Source organism: Leguminivora glycinivorella, chromosome 8 (assembly GCF_023078275.1).
Source record: "Leguminivora glycinivorella isolate SPB_JAAS2020 chromosome 8, LegGlyc_1.1, whole genome shotgun sequence".
Lineage (NCBI taxonomy): Eukaryota > Metazoa > Arthropoda > Insecta > Lepidoptera > Tortricidae > Leguminivora > Leguminivora glycinivorella.
The window spans coordinates 18,393,214-18,413,577 of NC_062978.1; the positions used below are offsets into that span (position 1 = coordinate 18,393,214).

At 45.3% G+C, this 20,364-nt stretch overlaps 1 protein-coding gene across 1 annotated transcript in view; it reads left to right on the plus strand.

Annotated features, from left to right (window-relative positions):
- The window catches only part of LOC125228974 (periodic tryptophan protein 2 homolog), a 49,504-nt gene that overhangs the window by 12,337 nt on the left and 16,803 nt on the right, over window positions 1-20,364 (plus strand). The window contains exons 7-13 of the mRNA XM_048133719.1: window positions 3,086-3,260; window positions 4,773-4,851; window positions 5,021-5,091; window positions 6,080-6,183; window positions 6,758-6,906; window positions 12,984-13,131; window positions 14,587-14,778. Coding sequence (XP_047989676.1) covers window positions 3,086-3,260; window positions 4,773-4,851; window positions 5,021-5,091; window positions 6,080-6,183; window positions 6,758-6,906; window positions 12,984-13,131; window positions 14,587-14,778 — 918 coding nt within the window. The remainder of the gene's footprint in view (window positions 1-3,085; window positions 3,261-4,772; window positions 4,852-5,020; window positions 5,092-6,079; window positions 6,184-6,757; window positions 6,907-12,983; window positions 13,132-14,586; window positions 14,779-20,364) is intronic.

The window sequence follows — 20,364 nt, forward strand, 5'->3', positions numbered from 1 at the left end:
TCGAGCCAGTAAGGGAGTCGGTGTCATACTCTCCGCTAGGATGGCTGAATGTGTAAATGAGTTTGAGTGCGTAAGTCCCAGGTTGATATGGATTAGAATGAAAGTGGGCATGATAAGGATATTTGTGCTCGGGGTTTACGCTCCTGTAGATCAGGGAGCGGGAAACTCCCAGCATACACAGGATGAAAGGCGAATGTTTTGGGACGAAGTGAGAGACGTTTTAAGAGTGTGCAAGGATAATGAGAGGATAATAATGTTAGGTGATTTTAATAGTTGGGTAGGAGTCAAGAGAGTTGGGTGTGAAAGGGTTCTAGGTATGCATGGCGACGATAGAGTGAATGAGAATGGAAGGAACTTGTTAGAGATTTGCCTCGAGTGGAACCTTTGTGTGGCAAACACAATGTTTTCTCACAAATGGATACATTTGTACACTCGAGAGGCAGTGAACGTGAGGAAAAGTATGATTGATTTTATAATCGTGGATGATAGAATGAAGAAGAATGTTCTGGACGCTAGGGTGTATCGTGGGTCAGGTATCCATACTGACCACTTCCTGGTAATGTGCCGAATAAGTGGTCTGTTCAAAGGGTGGCGATCACGACCTCGTGCGGCCCCTAGCGTTTTAGACCGAATAAAAGTGGAATGTTTGCAAGAAGAAAGCGCAAGTGAAGAGTACGTCAGTAAATTGAAGAATGAGTTTGAAAGTTTGGATGATATAGATGAGATTGATGAATTATGGAGCAACTTTAAAAATAAAGTTGTAAGTGTGGCTAGGGTAGTGTGTGGTGTGAGTAAAAGGAACAAAGGAGGAAAGGTGAAGAATGTGTGGTTCGATAAGGAAGTGCAAGAGGCGGTATGTGAGAAGAAGAAGCTATGGCGGGATTGGTTAGCAGCACGAGCTAATCAAAGAGCCCATAAAGCCTCTTTTGATGAGGTGAATGTAGCGAAGGATAACTATAGAAGTATGAAAGTGCGTGTGAAAGAATTAGTTAAAAGAAAGAAAGATGAACTTAATGATCAAATGGATGAAAGATTGTCGCAAGATTTTCAGACGAACATAAAGTTCTTCTGGAAATCCGTTCGCCTAGCCAGAGGTAAGAGTTCAGACTCTGAGCTAAAATCGGTGAAAGATTCGAATGGAAGTTTGCTGAATGGGGAAGAATGTATTCTAAAGAGATGGCAGGAGTATTTTGAAAGCTTGTTTGAAAGGGAGGAAGCAAATATGCTAACCTCAGGTTTGAATGGAAACTTATCAATGGATGAAATTAGCATGGATGAGATTGTGAAAGCATTGAAAGGTATGAAATCAGGTAAGGCTGCAGGATATGACAAGGTCTCCGCCGAGATGCTTAAGGCTGGACAGGGCATTGTAGCGAGTCAGTTGTATCGCCTTTTCAATTTGTGCTTCAGTACCGGCCGGGTACCTAAGGACTGGTGCAAGGCCGTCATCGTTCCTCTTTACAAGGGAAAAGGCTCACGACTGGACTGCAAAAACTACAGGGGCATTAGCTTACTCAGCATCGTCGGAAAACTGTATGCGAAAGTGTTGATTGAGAGAGTAGTGAGAGTAACCGACGAGAAAGTATGGGATGCACAGGCGGGATTTAGAAAGGGTATGGGATGTTCGGATCAAGTCTTTTCCTTACGATGCATAGCCGAAAAGTTTTTGGCCAAAGGTCAAAAGGTCTATTGCGCTTTCGTGGACTTGGAAAAGGCGTATGATAGAGTGATGAGGAATGAATTGTGGTCGGTAGTGTCCATGTATGGAGTAGGCAGTCAACTCGTTCAAGCACTGAAATCTCTTTATGAGGATTCCAGTGCTTGCGTGAGAATAAACGGGTCATACACTGAGTGGTTTAGCATCGAAAAGGGTGTTAGACAGGGATGTGTAGCGTCGCCGTGGCTGTTTAATTTATTCATGGATAGTTGTTTGCAAGATCTGAAAGATTATGATTGTGGGTTGAGAATGGAAGGGTTACTGGTCAAATGTCTCCTATATGCCGATGACCTAGTATTACTTGCGTCGTCGGCCGAGGAGTTACAACTGATGGTAACAAGAGTGCATGCATCCTTCGAGAGGAAAGGAATGAGAATGAATGTCAGTAAGACGAAAGTAATGGTATTTGAAAGAGATGAGATTATGACAGATTGCGAAATTGAGATCGATAATGAAAGTTTGGAACAAGTGAAAGAGTTTGTGTATTTGGGAACGTTGTTTACAAGGGACGGTAAACATGGAAAAGATATTGAAAGGAGAGTGAATACTGGGAATAGAGTGAATGGAGCACTAAACGCTTTTATGGGCAGCCAGAAAGTGTCGCAAAAAGCACGTCTGGCGGTGCATAGAGGAGTTTTGGTGCCTACACTTATGTATGGTAGTGAAAGTTGGGTGTGGGAGAAAAGACTTCAAAGTCAAGTGAATGCCGTAGAAATGCCGCCCCTCTGGGAAACAGGCGTGATTGTATGTATGTATGTAGATACACTTATACGCTACAGCCCCTTGTAATCCCCTGAGATACCTACCTGTTTTTGATTTCTGTGCAATAACGGTCAGCGCTAACCTTACGTGTACACTGACTATTATGGTACGGCTACACCATTAGCCGAATATTCGCGAATACTTCGGCACTTCACCCGAAGCCGCTGGCTCTTCGCCCGTTGTCGGTAATTTGCGCACATCAAAGGCGTATTTTAGTGCTCCGCTATGCAGCATTTCAGTGTGGCATGCACATTCGCCATTCGTTGGTCAGGGAGGAAGTTTTATCATGATAATTCTATAGCGATGTGTATAGCTCTGCCTTCTAATCTAGATTTTTGTACACCAACAATGGTTACACGAGTTATTGAAGTATTATTTTAAAACAATTTCTTGATTATTAAAACAGGATAATTAAGAAATTAGCGTTTCGCCATAAGGCGGGTTATACACGCGTGTGTTTTCCTCGGCAGAGCGTGGCCAAAGTACATACATACAAAGTACATTGGGTATTTGCTTGGGAATCGTCTAGGGATGCTGCTCGCTTTGTGTGGACCGTGTTTTTACTATAGTGCTTAGTTATATACTGATCGATGTTTGTCATTACAGGAAAGCGACAAAGACGAAGAAATGGAAGAGAAGGCAAAGAGCAACACATATGAAAAGCGGCTGCTATACAAGAAGCTAGGCCGGCACTACATCGGGGACGCCATCCGCAGCGCGCACCACAAAGTCAAGCTCTCCGCCGCACAATACCACAAGGAGAACAAACTGCTCGTCACAGGTAACTTACTAACCTATCTATTGTTGGTTTAAACAAAGAGCAACACATATGAAAAGCGGCTGCTATACAAGGAGCTAGGCCGGCACTACATCGAGGACGCCATCCGCAGCGCACACCACAAAGTCAAGCTCTCCGCCGCGCAGTACCACAAGGAGAACAAACTGCTCGTCACAGGTAACTTATTAACCTATCTATTGTTGGTTTAAACAAAGAGCAACACATATGAAAAGCGGCTGCTATACAAGGAGCTAGGCTGGCACTACATCAGGGACGCCATCCGCAGCGCACACCACAAAGTCAAGCTCTCCGCCGCGCAGTACCACAAGGAGAACAAACTGCTCGTCACAGGTAACTTATTAACCTATCTATTGTTGGTTTAAACAAAGAGCAACACATTTGAAAAGCGGCTGCTACACAAGGAGCTAGGCCGGCACTACATCGGGGACGCCATCCGCAGCGCACACCACAAAGTCAAGCTCTCCGCCGCGCAGTACCACAAGGAGAACAAACTGCTAGTCACAGGTAACTTATTAATCTATCTATTGTTGGTTTAAACAAAGAGCAACACACATAAAAAGCGGCTGCTATACAAGAAGCTAGGCCGGCACTACACCGGGGACGCCATCCGCAGCGCGCACCACAAAGTCAAGCTCTCCGCCGCACAATACCACAAGGAGAACAAACTGCTCGTCACAGGTAACTTACTAACCTATCTATTGTTTGTTTAAACAAAGAGCAACACATGAAAAGCGGCTGCTACACAAGGAGCTAGGCCGGCACTACATCGGGGACGCCATCCGCAGCGCACACCACAAAGTCAAGCTCTCCGCCGCGCAGTACCACAAGGAGAACAAACTGCTAGTCACAGGTAACTTATTAACCTATCTATTGTTGGTTTAAACAAAGAGCAACACACATGAAAAGCGGCTGCTAAGCTGCTATACAAGAAGCTAGGTCGGCACTACATCGGGGACGCCATCCGCAGCGCGCACCACAAAGTCAAGCTCTCCGCCGCAAGGAGAACAAACTGCTTGTCACAGGTAACTATTAGCAAATCAAAAACTACAAATCATTTATTCAGCAAAATGGCCACAGGGGCATACACGACAGCGTCGCCATTACACAAAAATATTAACAACTGAATATATTAGTTCTAAGCAAAGTGATACATCTCGTCTATCACATAAGTGTTTGTTAACATATAAAAACGTAACCAATGCAAAACTTCTATTAATGACTGGGCCGTCATTTGCAATAGTGGCAGTTACTACTTACCTTGACAGATTTTGTACTTTATCTTGCATAGTGAATACGGCTCGCAATACAGGCAATAGCCGAGCTGATCTCATGCCCTAGAACATAAAAGTTGATTTATGTCGCTTATACTAAGATTTAATGTCAATTTTCTGACCATCAGAAGCGAGATTAAAATCTTACATTGCCTACCCGTAGCCCTACCCAGGCTTAAGAAATATTAAGAGAAGATAAACCCTTATTGTTGTTGTTTGATAGGTTTCACAAACGGCGTGTTCTTCCTCCACGAGATGCCAGACCTGATCCACACGCTCAGCATATCGGAGCACAGAATAAGCAGCGTGGCCATATCTACACCGGGCGACTGATCCTAACATCGGCCAGCTGCTCGCTCAGACATATCAGAGACAGATGATCACAGAATCGGAGCACAGAATAAGCAGCGTGGCTGGCATCTTGCCCTAACACGGCCAGCTGCTCGCGACTAGAGGGTCGCTCAGCATATTCAGCGTGGCCATCTCTACACCTGGCGACTGGGTCGCTAACATCGGCCAGCTGCTCGTCTGGGAGTGGCAGAGTGAGTGACATATAGAGTGACAGAGACAGATGACACGCTCAGACGGGATGATACACCGGGCGACGCTCAGCCCTAACATCGGCCATCAGAGGAGCACAGAGAATGAAACAGCTGATCCAGCACGGGACGGCTGCGGGCGAGTATAACATCGCCAGCTGCTCGTCTGGGAGTGGCAGAGTGAGTGACATATTGAGGGACAGAGACAGATGATACACGCTCAGCATATCGGAGCACAGAATAAACAGCTGACCGTTGCAGAGTATCACGCGCCCTTTTTAGACCGTTTGCCTTAAAGGCACTATTCTATAAATTGCTGTCTACAGTATAGGAATAATAAAATACGAACAACGGATGGATCAAAAACAGAATTGTTTCGTAATATTGTCTTCGGTTACCGCGATAGTTACTCATGAAATAAAACTATGGAAACGGATTAAATCGCGTATAATGAATTTAAAATACATCCCGACGTTTCGAACTCTTTACAGCGTTCGTGGTCAATGGGTGACTGAGGAAAAATTACAATGTGCAAAAGCTACCCACATAGAAGAAATATTAACGAACCATGACCACAAATAATATAGATTTCTAAGGCAGGTTCACACACTATTAATAAAGCTAGTTATACAATATTCAAAAAATGTATCATTACTATGTTAAAAAATAATTAACCAATTAATCTACACAAAATTGACAAAGAACAAACTGCAAATGTCCAACACCATACAACACAAGAACAAGAATTCTATATTATTTGTGGTCATGGTTCGTTAATATTTCTTCTATGTGGGTAGCTTTTGCACATTGTAATTTTTCCTCAGTCACCCGTTGACCACGAACGCTGTAAAGAGTTCGAAACGTCGGGATGTATTTTAAATTCATTATACGCGATTTAATCCGTTTCCATAGTTTTATTTCAGAATTGTTTCGGCTTGGTTGCGCGATTTCTGGTCCATCTAAATGACAGTAACTTACATTGACATTGCAGGTGAACAATACGTGATGAAGCAGCAAGGACACTCCTTGGACATGACCTGTCTCGCTTACTCTCCCGACGGCCTGTACATAGTCACTGGCGGTTATGATGGAAAGGTATACAATAAATTTCATTTTTGGTGCAAGCTTCAATCACTCCCTGTACTTATTTTTCCACAGGTAATTCTAAAAATCTGAAACACATTTCCTTTACGTTGTCTTATCTGTCAAACATATAACGCCCCGTCGTTTTTGCGTCCTGGGTTAAAAACTAAGTCCTTGTGGTTCTGAATAGAAAGAAATATAACGTTCTGATAGAAAAGGTATTACTCTTTGATAGGTTATTCGTATACGAACATATAACGTCCTTATGGTAAATTACAATGTGGCACCTTTTACTTGAGAACGTCAACGCATTATAGCCTAGCGGTGCCATATGGCACCCAATTTTGTTTGGACAAATAAAAAAATGATAGAGCTTCAAATGAACTAAAATTCATTCAGGAAAAATATGATGATTCTTTTACAAATCCGAGACCTAAAAAAATTCGGGTTATAATGGATTAATTAATGGGTTGGTGGGGTGAGTTAATAATTTCGAAACATCTTATGTACGCATTTAGATAGCAGTTTATCACCCCACCAACGGAGCGGCAGCTGACGTCCACATTACAGTGACATTGCATTCCAGGTAAAAGTATGGAACACAACAACCGGGTTCTGTTTCGTCACGTTCAGTGAGCACACGTCGTCGGTGACGGGCATCGTGTTCAGCGCCAACAAGAAGTTCTTCGTGTCGAGCTCGCTCGACGGCACCGTACGCTGTTACGACCTCACCAGGTAACACTCGCACTTTTATTCAGCCTAGCATTTTCCCGGCGGCCGCTTTCCTGCTCAGGCTTCTCCACTTCGCCCGGACATCCTTACGGCCCAGCCACGATATTGGTCTAAGCGCGACAGCGGTGAGCGGCAGATGAAAAGTGTGTCTCGCTCCAATGTATGGCCGCCGCTTACCGCTGTCGCGCTTAGACCTATGTCGTGGCTGAGCCGTTAGCTGTGAGGTTGTTATCATATTTTTCGCTTTTTCTAATCTAACTAATAAAAAATTATATCAAAGTTCTGGAGTGGGGGCTTGTGACGTCACTTCTAAGTAAAAATTGTACCTAGGCGAGACGTCACGCGAAACTTTAACGCACTGTACCGTCGTCATTTTTCGTTTACGAGAAAAAAGAAAAAATATAATAATTTTACCTTCCAATAACATTGTTATTATTTTGCCTGGTATATCCGAGGTCTTTATAGAGAGTACGTCGTAGACGTCGCATCGGACCGGTAGATGGCGCCATCGTTCGTTGTAAGTCGCTCCGGCGTCACACCGCCGCGATGTTGGTAGTCCCGTTTTTCCCCACCTGCAACACAAGGCTCCCCGCGCCCCGACCCGCCACCAGCCACCCTCATTGTTGAGGAGAAGTGCCGACGGTATATTAAGCCTACCAGGAAGGCATCACTCAGACCTCGGATATACCAGGCAAAATAATAACAATTTTATTGGAAGGTAAAATTATTATATTATTTGTGCCGTTTGTATATCCGAGGTCTTTATAGAGACCTGTTTATTATCTCCTGGTGGCGAGTCAGCTGGCGCGCAAGCCTTTGGTAGCCCTATTGGCATAGCATAGAAGAATAAGTGAATCAGTTGTTGAACCGATTTGACAGATGTATCAGTCGAAATAGCCTTCGATCCGCGAATATCTCGGTGCCAGAAACGCCTAAAGAGATTTTCATGATGACGTTTAGCTTTAGTCAGCGAATAGTTAGAGAAATGACATTATTATACATCGCAGATCAAAACCAAAAAAGATGTAGGCGAGGCTGACTTGAACAAGATACAAAAACCTTAGATACACTATTATTATTAACAGACACGTTATTTTATCAGGTTATAAACCCAATTTCAGACACAGAGTGTGGAAATTAACTGTAAAAGTAGTGTAACTATCTGTACTGTAGCAGGGTAACGTAATTGATACTGCTTTTGTCAACCCTTCGTAAAAATTATCTAAATCAATATTAGCTTTGATATGACTATTTAAAGTCCAACGTCTTACGTCCATATCAAACACAGAAAAAGGTCATCACTCACGCGCCCAAGGGCTATTTGTTACAATACTGGTATTTTCGATCAGACTATTTCGCGTCAAGCGAGCGCGGTTGCAAGCGAGACTCCTGAACTCTGAGCTCTTTTTAGTGAGGGCATTTGAGGATACCGATCGCTCGGTAAAACTAGCCTAGAAGATGAAAAGTACGAGCGCTGTCGATTGCTACTACACTGGACGGAGGTATCAGTCGATTTCTTCAAGTCAGTCATTGACTCTTAGGGTAATCCATTACCTAATCCAAAACCCGATGCGACGGATTTCTACTTCGTGCAATGAAGGTCGACAGAGTAGACTGAGAGGTGGAGACGTCCGTGTCGCATCGCTGGTGGTTGCTGAACACGTCGTGGTAGCAGGTCAAGGGGTGAATTAAAACACCGCCACACATGCGCGCTTTAAGAGCGTAGGCGGAGCGCAATAATGGCGGTGCACCGCACAAACGCTGGCGTTGCGCCCAGTGGGCGCTAGCGGGAACTAACGAGCGCTGATTGCGAGCGCAACGCGCGCGGGACGCGAGCGGAATGCACGCGCATTCAGCGCGCTGATAGCGTAGCATTAGCGCTATGTGTGGCGGAGGCTTAATACGTACCGTTGTACGACGTAATGCAGGGCTCTCGCAGACGAAGAGGTACGATGACGGGCGAAGCAGAAGAAGGCGAGGTCACCGAAGGTCACTTACTTGGCTCCCAGGGGGTGCATACTGACCTCGTACGACAGTCTGTTGGAGTCAGCAGTTACTGTCGTAGTTACTCGTAACAGAAGAGATGTAATCCTGCCATCGTACAGCATAACATAACATACAACCGAACTGTGCATAGCATATAGTGCTATGCGAACCTTAATCCGGCTGCATGTCACTTCAGTCGCTAGCGCCACCGCCTGTTGAAGATTATTTTCCATCGGAAGAGCTTTACTTCGTACAATGTTCCGATTATTGAAGGTCTTATCGGGCTGCAGATACAAGCAAAACAGGGGCGATTGGCCTACAGCTATCGGCAGCTGTACGAGGTAATGCTGGAAACTGCAGCGGTGCAACCTTCCTCTGTAGACTACGAAAGTTGTGAAATTGATGAAATCAGGTTCAACGATCGAATCAAGCACTATATTAATTCAGTATAGTCGAGCCAGATGATAACTACTGAAGTCCTCCTGAGTTCCTGGCCCCTTTCGCTTTGAGCTGGAATCTCAAGTTCACTAAGGCGAAGCGGGTTTATTTTTCCCAATTTGTTTATTAGAGGCTCGGCGAATAAGTTAATCTCTCGAATGGACAGTGGGCGCCACAAGCCTCCGGGAAATCGTCGTGTACTTGGAACCCCCGCGGCCAGATTACCGATCGGTTTTGGTGTCCACCCGGTAAACAGACGCACGCTCAGGATGCAGGACGCTGGCTCGAATTCAGATCTGGACATTCTGAAAGAGTTTTTTTTTTAATTCCGCAAACCTTTACGATGTTTTTGACCTACACAATGAGCGATGTACAGGAATCACAGGGTCGTCTCGCGAGGCGCCTCTCCGATTAGATAGCTCGCGAACATCGTCAGGACACCCTCGCAGCAGTGCGGCTCCTCGTCCGGTTATTGACGTCTTACCTCGTTCAACTATGGGTGTCCAAACCACGTTAGGACGTAGCATCTTTAGAATTTATCTGTTCTCACTTCGGCGACGGAGGAGTCCTTGGTCAAAATAGAGTGTAAATACTGTCGTACTTCACGGGAACTGGAAAGAGAAGAGTGGATACCATAGTGTACGGGATGTCAGCTGATAGCGGCGCCCGGCGTCACATTGGAGGGTAGTATCAGCCTGGTCAGCAGCGATACCGTAGCAGACGGAGCCTGGATAGTCGTGGTCGTAGCACCATTGTAGGGGAAGACAGTGTTCGCGGTGAGCGTGACATCTTAGGCGCGACGGGCGTTATCAGCGTGGCGGCTAGCAGCACCAAGGGCCCACATCAGCAATCTTACCAGCTTGTCACTGCAGCAGACGCTGTTATGTTCGGCGGTGAGATTGAGACGGCCGTCGTCAGCTCGAAAGGCGTCTCGATGCCCTGTCGCGTCACGCAGTATCGTGCTCAGTGGCCCTCTCGAGGTCGCCGCCGTCAGCGCGGGAGGCACCGGCGCCAGCGTGGCAGTCAGCTACATCGGTGAACAGCATCAACAGAGTTCGCGGCGTCGTCACGGCAAACGCGGCAGGAAAATTAGCGACGCCTTCGCGGCAGCCGCAGTATTGCGCTCGGTGGCGCGATGAAGGTCGCCGCGTCTGCAATCTTACCTCGTGCGATCGAGGCGACATCAAGGCGCCAGCATCAGCGTGGCGGCCGACGACACCGGTGGAAAACTTCAAGTAGCTTGCGGCGTTGTCACGGCAGACGCAGCAGAAGGATTGCGACGCCTGTGCAGCGGTTAACAGTATTACGCTCCGCATCACCACTGAAGCGCCAGCATAAGCGTGGCGCCCAGCAATACTGGTGGACAGCTTCAGCAGGATCGCGGCGTTGTCATGGCAGATGAGCTCGCTGCATCACCATCGAGGCGCCAGCATAAGCGTGGCGGCCAGCGATACTGGTGGACAGTCAGCAGGATCGCGGCGTTGTCACGGCAGACGAACGCTCTGCATCACCATCGAGGCGCCAGCATAAGCGTGGCGGCCAGCGATACTGGTGGACAGCTACAGCAGGTGGACAGTCAGCAGGATCGCGGCGTTGTCACGGCAGACGAACGCTCTGCATCACCATCGAGGCGCCAGCATAAGCGTGGCGGCCAGCGATATTGGTGGACAGCTTCAGCAGGATCGCGGCGTTGTCAAGGCAGACGCACGCTCTGCATCACCATCGAGGCGCCAGCATAAGCGTGGCGGCCAGCGATACTGGTGGACAGCTTCAGCAGGATCGCGGCGTTGTCACGGCAGACGAACGCTCTGCATCACCATCGAGGCGCCAGCATAAGCGTGGCGGCCAGCGATATTGGTGGACAGCTTCAGCAGGCTCGCGGCGTTGTCAAGGCAGACGCACGCTCTGCATCACCATCGAGGCGCCAGCATAAGCGTGGCGGCCAGCGATACTGGTGGACAGCTTCAGCAGGATCGCGGCGTTGTCACGGCAGACGAACGCTCTGCATCACCATCGAGGCGCCAGCATAAGCGTGGCGGCCAGCGATACTGGTGGACAGCTTCAGCAGGATCGCGGCGTTGTCACGGCAGACGAACGCTCTGCATCACCATCGAGGCGCCAGCATAAGCGTGGCGGCCAGCGATACTGGTGGACAGCTTCAGCAGGATCGCGGCGTTGTCACGGCAGACGAACGCTCTGCATCACCATCGAGGCGCCAGCATAAGCGTGGCGGCCAGCGATACTGGTGGACAGCTTCAGCAGGATCGCGGCGTTGTCACGGCAGACGAACGCTCTGCATCACCATCGAGGCGCCAGCATAAGCGTGGCGGCCAGCGATATTGGTGGACAGCTTCAGCAGGCTCGCGGCGTTGTGGCGGGGGCAGAAGGTGGCCGCGCTGGTAGCCTGCGTATTGACGACTGATCACTAACGGCACGGCGCTCGCGTCGGGGCAGCAGCAGACATACTTACAGCGTCGCACGCGGCGCCTATGCGGCGGCCACAACGTTGTTCGGCGGCACCGCAGAGATGGCCATCGTTAACGAGGAGGCAACTTCTACGCAACCTCGGCGGCGCCGACGCGGCGGACAACACTGCCGCGGTCAGCGGCGCTATCGCAGCGCTACAGTAAGTTTCGGCGCCGACACGTGGCTTGGGGTCTCCGCACCGAATCGGAAACCGAACATGTTCTTTCTAAAATAATATGAATCTGCTCACCCATTCGTCGGAGAAATTCAAACCTCCTCGGAGCGCGGTATTCCTCCACCGCGCCCGCCGCCGCCGCCGCCGCAGCCCGCAGGTCGCGCAGCCCGCGGTCGCGAAGCACGTAGTCCCCGGAGCACGTGGTCCCAGGCGGAGCAACTTACCTACGTTACCGCTTATATTCTAGCGCGAAACTTTTAATACGCGGATAACACTTCCTACTTTAGTCTCGGAAATGCGAATAGTTTAAAAAGAAAACTGATTAACGGTAACGATTTTTGCAGCATGGAACTTTCTTACAAAAAAGTGGGTAGAATCATAAAGCACCGCTCGTTCATTTCTATAGTGAGAACCTCGAAAGACGAATAATGATCGCTAGCGAGGCATAATATATCTCATTATTCAAGACGAACGAGCGTAAATTAAAAGGGAAGAAAGAATTGACGGATGAAATTGAAAAATTTCATAATTCCGAAACGTTATAAGCCACTTTTTTAAATAAAAACACGAATAACTCTGGTTTGACCAGAAATAGAAACTAAAAGATTAATTTCGAGACACCATGCTGTAAAAATGTTCGAACGGAATACGCGACAACCGGTCACTTCGGCGTTCGACGAAACAATGTGGGTGGCTGGTGGCGGGTCGGGGCGCGGGGAGCCTTGTGTTGCAGGTGGGGAAAAACGGGACTACCAACATCGCGGCGGTGTGACGCCGGAGCGACTTACAACGAACGATGGCGCCATCTACCGGTCCGATGCGACGTCTACGACGTACTCTCTATAAAGACCTCGGATATACAAACGGCACAAATAATACGTGTTTAAAATTCTTTGATAATCTAACTGACGGACCAATTAGTTTTTTTTAGTCGTCTCGCCTATTGTTGGATCGGCGCATCTGATGTATTACCTAAATTGATTTTAAGCACTAACCAAATGAAATCTATTTTCAGATACCGAAATTTCCGCACACTGACGTCTCCTAGTCTTGTGCAGTTCAGCTGCGTTGCGTTGGACTCGAGTGGCGAGTTGTGCGCGGCCGGCGGTCAAGATGTCTTCGAGATATTCCTGTGGTCGGTCAAGTTTGGGAAACTGTTAGACGTAAGTATTTGATTTAATTCTTAATGAAATAGATCCGAAAAAATGCAATTACCGCACACTGACGTCTCCTAGTCTTGTGCAGTTCAGCTGCGTTGCGTTGGACTCGAGTAGCGAGTTGTGCGCGGCCGGCGGTGAAGATGTCTTCGAGATATTCCTGTGGTCGGTCAAGTTTGGGAAACTGTTAGACGTAAGTATTTGATTTAACTCTTAATGAAATAGATCCGAAAAAATGCAATTTCCGTACACTGACGTGTCCTTGCCTCGTGGAGTTCAGTTGCGTTGCGTTGGACTCCAGTAGGGAGTTGTGCGCGGCCGGCGGTCAAGATGTCTTCGAGATATTCCTGTGGTCGTGGGAAACTGTTAGACTTAAGTAGGTATTTGATTTAATTCTTAATGAAATAGTTCCGAAAAAATGCAATTTCCGCGCACTGACGTGTCTTAGCCCTCGTGGTGTTCAGTTGCGTTGCGCGTTGCGTTGGACTCGAGTAGCGAGTTGTGCACGGGCGGCGGTCAAGATGTCTTCGAGATATTCCTGTGGTCGGTCAAGTTTGGGAAACTGTTAGACGTAAGTATTTGATTTAATTCTTAATGAAATAGATCCGAAAAAATGCAATTTCCGCACACTGACGTCTCCTAGTCTTGTGCAGTTCAGCTGCGTTGCGTTGGACTCGAGTAGCGAGTTGTGCGCGGCCGGCGGTCAAGATGTCTTCGAGATATTCCTGTGGTCGGTCAAGTTTGGGAAACTGTTAGACGTAAGTATTTGATTTAATTCTTAATGAAATAGATCCGAAAAAATGCAATTTCTGCACACTGACGTCTCCTAGTCTTGTGCAGTTCAGCTGCGTTGCGTTGGACTCGAGTAGCGAGTTGTGCGCGGCCAGTGGTCAAGATGTCTTCGAGATATTCCTGTGGTCGGTCAAATTTGTGAAGCTGTTGGATGTAAGTAAAGTTTTTTGACGTTTTTGTTTAACCGTTGCACAAGGCAAGGCTATCAAAATCACTGTCAATTTAGCTTAGTATGTCTCTAGAAGTGTTTTTACCCGATATATATTGTGTTATTCTGTGCCCCACGTTGTGACGGGTTAGGAATTTCACTACCCCCTTTCTTCCCGTGGGTGTCGTAGAATTCGACTGTGGGATATGGGTTACATTGTGGCGTAGGCGAGAGGCTGGCAACCTGTCACTGCAATGTCACAATTTGGATTTCTTTCAACCTCTTTTTGCCAAGAGTGGCACTGAAACTTAGTAGTTCATGTGATCTGCTTACCCCTCTATGGGATACAGGCGTGATTATATGTATGTATGTATATATTGTACGCTTGTTTGTGTTTATATTTATATCGGTATCAGAAGGCGAATGATCAAAATGAAATGCAGATCCTCAAACTGTGTTTCAAGCATTTCCCTATGTTCTTGTTGCTTGGCCTATTTCACTAAAATAAAATTGTTCATCAGGTACTAGGAGGCCACGAGGCCCCCGTGTCGAGTCTGGCCTTCAACCCGGCGCTGGCCAGCTCCCGGCTCGCGTCGGCCAGCTGGGACAAGACCGTGCGCCTCTGGAACTGCATAGAGAACAGCTCCGACAGCGAAACTATACAGATGACTTCTGATGCACTACAAGTGGTGTTCAGACCTGACGGGGAACAGGTAAGGGAATTCAGATTTTATGTAACAGGCTAGTTTCCTACTAGTCAAATCAGCTTCTTTTTATGAACTGTCAAAACGATTTGCTAATATGGCATTACTATGAAATACTGAGGAGTGACGTCACGGTCAATTAATTTACTTTGTATTTCTTTCTTTGACTTATTAAATATAAATTATATTTAAACATAACTACTGTCCATATTTTTCTTCTAATTAGGCGGTGCTTTATTTGTGCAGGTGGCATTGTGATCGTTCGTCCAATTAGAAAATGTGCTGGACATAGAGGAATGAGATCGGAAGGATCTGAAGAAAGAGGAGTGAGAGGTCGAGAGTTAAGTATGCCCTCAATTTGAATTAAGGTTGAATTCATATTTTCGTAATCTAAATTAGTCATAGATAGAACGCGTTTTAAATGATGTTTCAAGGACTTGACTGACCCTTCCACGAGCCCGTTAAAATTTGGACTATAAGCTGGGGCGAATCTGAATTTGATTTCGTTTTGTGCAGAGTAGGTAGTTATGTCTTTACTATTTTCTTTTAAAAATTTAGCTAGTTCATTACATGATCCTACGTACTGAGTACCATTATCGGAAAATAATATTGCCGGCTTACCTCTGCGGGCAATAAATCGATTTAAAGCGGCAATGAAACCTTGAGACGTCAGATCGGTGACGAGCTCGAGGTGTACTGCTCTCACTGCCAGGCATACGAACACAACTATGTATGCCTTTATTAGTATAGCACCACGGCCTTTTCTGTTCGATATCAGGATAGGACCGGCATAATCTGTGGCTGTGTGTGTGAAAGGGTGATCAGCGTGCAACCTCTGCGCAGGAAGAGGGCTCATGATAGGCTGGTATGTACGACCTGAGAAACGAAGACAAGTTAAGCACTCATGTGTTGTCTTCCGGCAAAGGTTGCGACCGCTTATTATCCAGAACTTATGACGTAACGTAGATAATAGCAATTGGGGTCCTGCATGTAAGTATACAATGTGATAGTATCGAACTAATGTTTTAGTTATATAGTGAGATGCATGTAGCAAGATAGGATGTTTTGTATCATAATCATAGTTAGAGTTGGATAGACGACCTCCAACTCTGATAAGATTATCCTGGTCAATAAATGGATTTAATTTGATTAGTTTATCTTTTGGTGTGAGTGTGCCCTTAATGAGCAATGAAATTTGTTTATTGAACATTTCTGATTGTACCTTTTTACATAAGAAAATCAACGCTAATCTTAATTCTGAGATGCTTAATGGACCAACGTGTTTGTTTGCATTTTGACAATTATATTTGAATCTGTACATGTACGCTATGATGCGTAGCATTTTGCCAAAGTTTGAAAACTTATCAGTGAAATCGCTTTCACGTACATCTACAGCTGCTGCTGAAACATGACAATGAGATTTAATTTCAGGCAAATCAGAAATGTCCACACTTAGTGGCTGCAAGGGCCACTGAACGTCCCTTTGGTGTAGGAAATGAGGGCCTTGCCACCATAAAGTTGAATCTTTGAGTTGTGAAGCATTTAGACCTCTAGACCCTATGTCAGCAGGGTTCATATCTGTGGGAACATAGTGCCATGCTGATGGGTCAAAAGTGTTGGTGATTTCATTAACTCTATTGTGTACAAACTGTTTGAGTTGCTTTTTGCACGTTTTTAACCAACCAAGCACAATGGTTGAGTCACAGTGAAAATATAGTGAATCTACTTTTAGGCGTAATGAATTGACAACCCTTTTCATTAATTGTGTAGCTAATAGACTGCCACACAATTCCAATTTTGGAATACTTAGCCGCTGCCTCAGTGGGGCCAGTTTGCTTTTTGCAACGAGTAGATGTACACTTACATCACCGCTATTTGACTCAGTGCGTAAATATACGCAAGCAGCGTAAGCTTTCATAGATGCATCACTGAACGCATGCAATTGAACATTCACGTAATCGTCGCACAATGCTCTACGAGGAATTTCAATTTGAGATATATCTGGCAAATATTTGACAAACTGGTCCCATTGTGACTCAATTTCGGCTGGCAATTGAGAGTCCCATGGAATATTCTGAGACCAGAGAGATTGGAGAATGAGTTTTGCCTGTAACATGCAAGGGTTTATTAAGCCCAGAGGGTCAAACACTTGTGCTATAGTGGACAAAATTGTGCGTTTTGTTTTAGCTTGTTGTGTAGTGTTTGGCAATGAAAACAATAATGTGTCTCGTTTGCAAGCCCAGAGTAGGCCTAAAGTTTTGGCATAATCATCATCATTAAGATTTAGCAACTCATCATCATTGTTGTTTTCATTTGTGATCTGTGTCAGAATGGATGGTTTGTTAGAACGCCATTTACGTAAATGGAAATGAGCGGGTTCTAGCTCGTGAATGACCTTTTGACATGTATGTATTAGTGTTTGTTCATCATCATGACCAGTGATGTAGTCATCAACGTAAAAGTCATGCAAAATAGTTTCGCGTGCAAGTTCGTCCTTGCACTCTATACCTATCTGTTTGAGTGTTCTTGTCGCAAGCCAGGGAGCCGAGGCCGTGCCGTATGTAACTGTATTTAGTTTGTACTGTTTAATTTGTTGTGTCGGATCAGGCCGCCATAGAATTTGCTGCAAACTTCGTTGATCTTCTGTTACATAAATTTGCCTATACATTTTGGCTACATCGGAAGTTGCAACAAATCTATGTTGCCTGAATCTAATAAGGATACTTAACAAATCGTCTTGAACAACCGGGCCTATGTGCTGAATGTCATTGTATGACTTTCCTGAGCTCGTGGCAGCTGATCCGTCAAAGACAGATCTCAATTTCGTAGTGAGACTTTCTCTCAAAATTGCATGATGTGGGAGAAAGTATGAAAACTTATCATTTTCGGGGGTTGTATTCTCTGACATATGACCTAATTGGATGTATTCATTGATAAATTTAGTATATTGATCTTTGAATTCCGGTTCCCGTTTAAACTTGCGCTCTAATGAATGAAATCTGGTCAAAGCCTGTTCTTTAGAGTTACCTAATACCTCGGGGGATTCTTTAAGTGGTACTGTGACTATGAACTTGCCGTCCGAGTGTCGTGTGGTGGTGCTGGTAAAGATTCGTTCACATTCGCTATCAGATTTAGATTTAGTGGAAACCTTTTCAATGGTAGAGAAACCGTCGTTATCAAAAAAATAGTTTAGTTTGTGATCTAACTCAGCGTTAGAGAAATGACAGTGGACTGTATTTTGTTTAGTTTTGTTATTGTTTGGTAATTTAACTACTAGCCAACCTAGTCGTGATTCAACTAATAATGGTCGATTTTTGCCGAGGGATATCTTGTTCATGATAAGTACATCCCAAAATAAGTCGGCGCTCAGCAGCATCTGCACCTCTGACGGATCAGCAAATGAGGGGTCCGCGAGGTGGATGTGAGAGGGAATTTCGAATGAATTGCGATTGATATGGTCAGTGTGTATGACATCGGTGATCCGAGATAGTACAAAGCAGTCAACATCGGTTGTATAACTGCGATCGTATAGTGATGATATAGTGACGTCACATCTTTGTGTAGACGTTGATGATTTGTCCTCTAGTAATTTAACTGAGGTGAATGCGGGATAACTGGGTAACCCTAATTGGTTTCGTAATGATTCTGTGATGAATGAAATAGTGGATCCGTTATCCAGTAGAACACGGACCTTGTGTGTTTGACCAGTGTGGTCTTGAATATTGATTATAGCAGTGGAAAGAAGTGTTTGGCTGCGGCTCCGGCTGCGGTGTATAGAGTTTAGTGTGATATTGTCTTGTACAGGTTTAGATAGGTCCTGCACATGTGCGTTAGAAGTGCTAGCCAGAGGCTCTGTAGATTGAGTGTCAATGTGTAACATAGTGTTGTGACGTTTGGTACATAAACGACATGAACTAAGTCGACAGCGTTGTTCGTCATGCCCTGCACGAAGACAATTAGTACACAGATTCAACTGTTTAATTTTATCAATGCGAGATTCTATAGGTAACGCTTTGAACTTTGGACATTGGTATATTGTGTGATAGTTGGTGCATACAGGACATTTATGTTGTTTTTGTTTGTGTGAATCATTTGCAATAAATGTTCTTGGGCGGTTGTGCGTGACGTCACTGTGCCTGCGAGGAACCTTAAATTGCGTTTGAGCCTCCTCCATGGTTTCAAGCAGGTCAGCACGACCCTTTAAGAAAGTTATAAAGTCACTATACGTGGGAATACCTACAATTTTGTTACGTTCGGTTTCCCAATCGCGCATTGAGACTGAGTCAAGCTTGCTAGACATCATATGGATGATTAAAATATCCCAGTGTTCAGTAGGTAATTTTAATGTTTTTAAGGCTCTCAAGTTCTTATTTACCCAGTCTATCATACTACGCAAGGCTTTAGAAGACTCTTGAGTCACTGGCTTTATACTGAACAAAGCTTGAATATGGTTATTTACTAAAATACGATTGTTATTGAAACGCTCGCACAACAAATCCCAAGCAACGTCATAATTCTCAGTTGAAAACTCTAATGATTTAATAATTAATGACGCGCTGTCTTTTAAAGAATTCCTTAGATAGTGGAACTTATGAATTTTAGGTATGGATGTGTTATCGTGTATTAGTGACTTATAAGTGTCATGGTACTCTAGCCAATCCTGATATCGACCAGAGAAAGTTGGGAGATGGATAGTTGGAAGCTTAATGTTTGGCTTACTTGAGAATACAGCATCACCTGATCCCGTCACCGATCCGCTGTCGTGCACCGCAGAGGCAGGGCCGGCGGGCGCTGCATGCCTGCTGAGCAGGTCCTGCGCAGCAGCCATGACGCCGAAGTACCGGTTCTCGAAGGAAGTCCGTTCTGCGTATTCGTCATCTGGAATTTCCGTCATACTCTCTATATCGTTTTGTATGGAATCGAAATCGTTATACATTTCTGACATTTTTGCATGTCGCATGGTAAGCTCGTGCATTTGTATGCTATTAAGCTCACTGCTAGGCAATAAAGCATTTAAATAATCGTTAAAAACTGTCAGCTTTGCTTTAAAACTGGCTCGAGTTTTCTTTAGTGATTTTAAATTTTCCATTGTGAAGTTTAAATTAAAGAAAATTAATTATTTGATCAAGAAATATCAATGGAAATGATTGAAACTATCTTTAGATGATGTTCGAATGTGTGAACAAAAACGAAATCAATCTCAAACTGCCTTACAGCTGCAAAAAAAAAATGTTAAACACGCGAGAAAAATGAAATTAAAACTTTGCAATAAGTGAAAACTATTGGAACTATACTTAAATTTAATGCGAAGCGTGATTAAGCAGGCAGAAGAACAGTCAAGCAAACGTGCGAACAAGCCACGCCCGAGTGCAGGTAGGTGCTTGACACAGCGAGCGGTCACGTACACAGGCGGCCGGTAGCGGACTTTGACCCCGCCGGTTCTGGAATGTTCGAATAAAAATTAGCAAAATTTACAATTTTAATTCTGTATTGGCTCAAATTAGGGACAATACAGCACTCTAGACCTCTGAAAAGAAAAGGTTGAAGCTAATTTTGTGATAGTTTAGAAAGAAAAGATCGATTTGGTAACTTTCG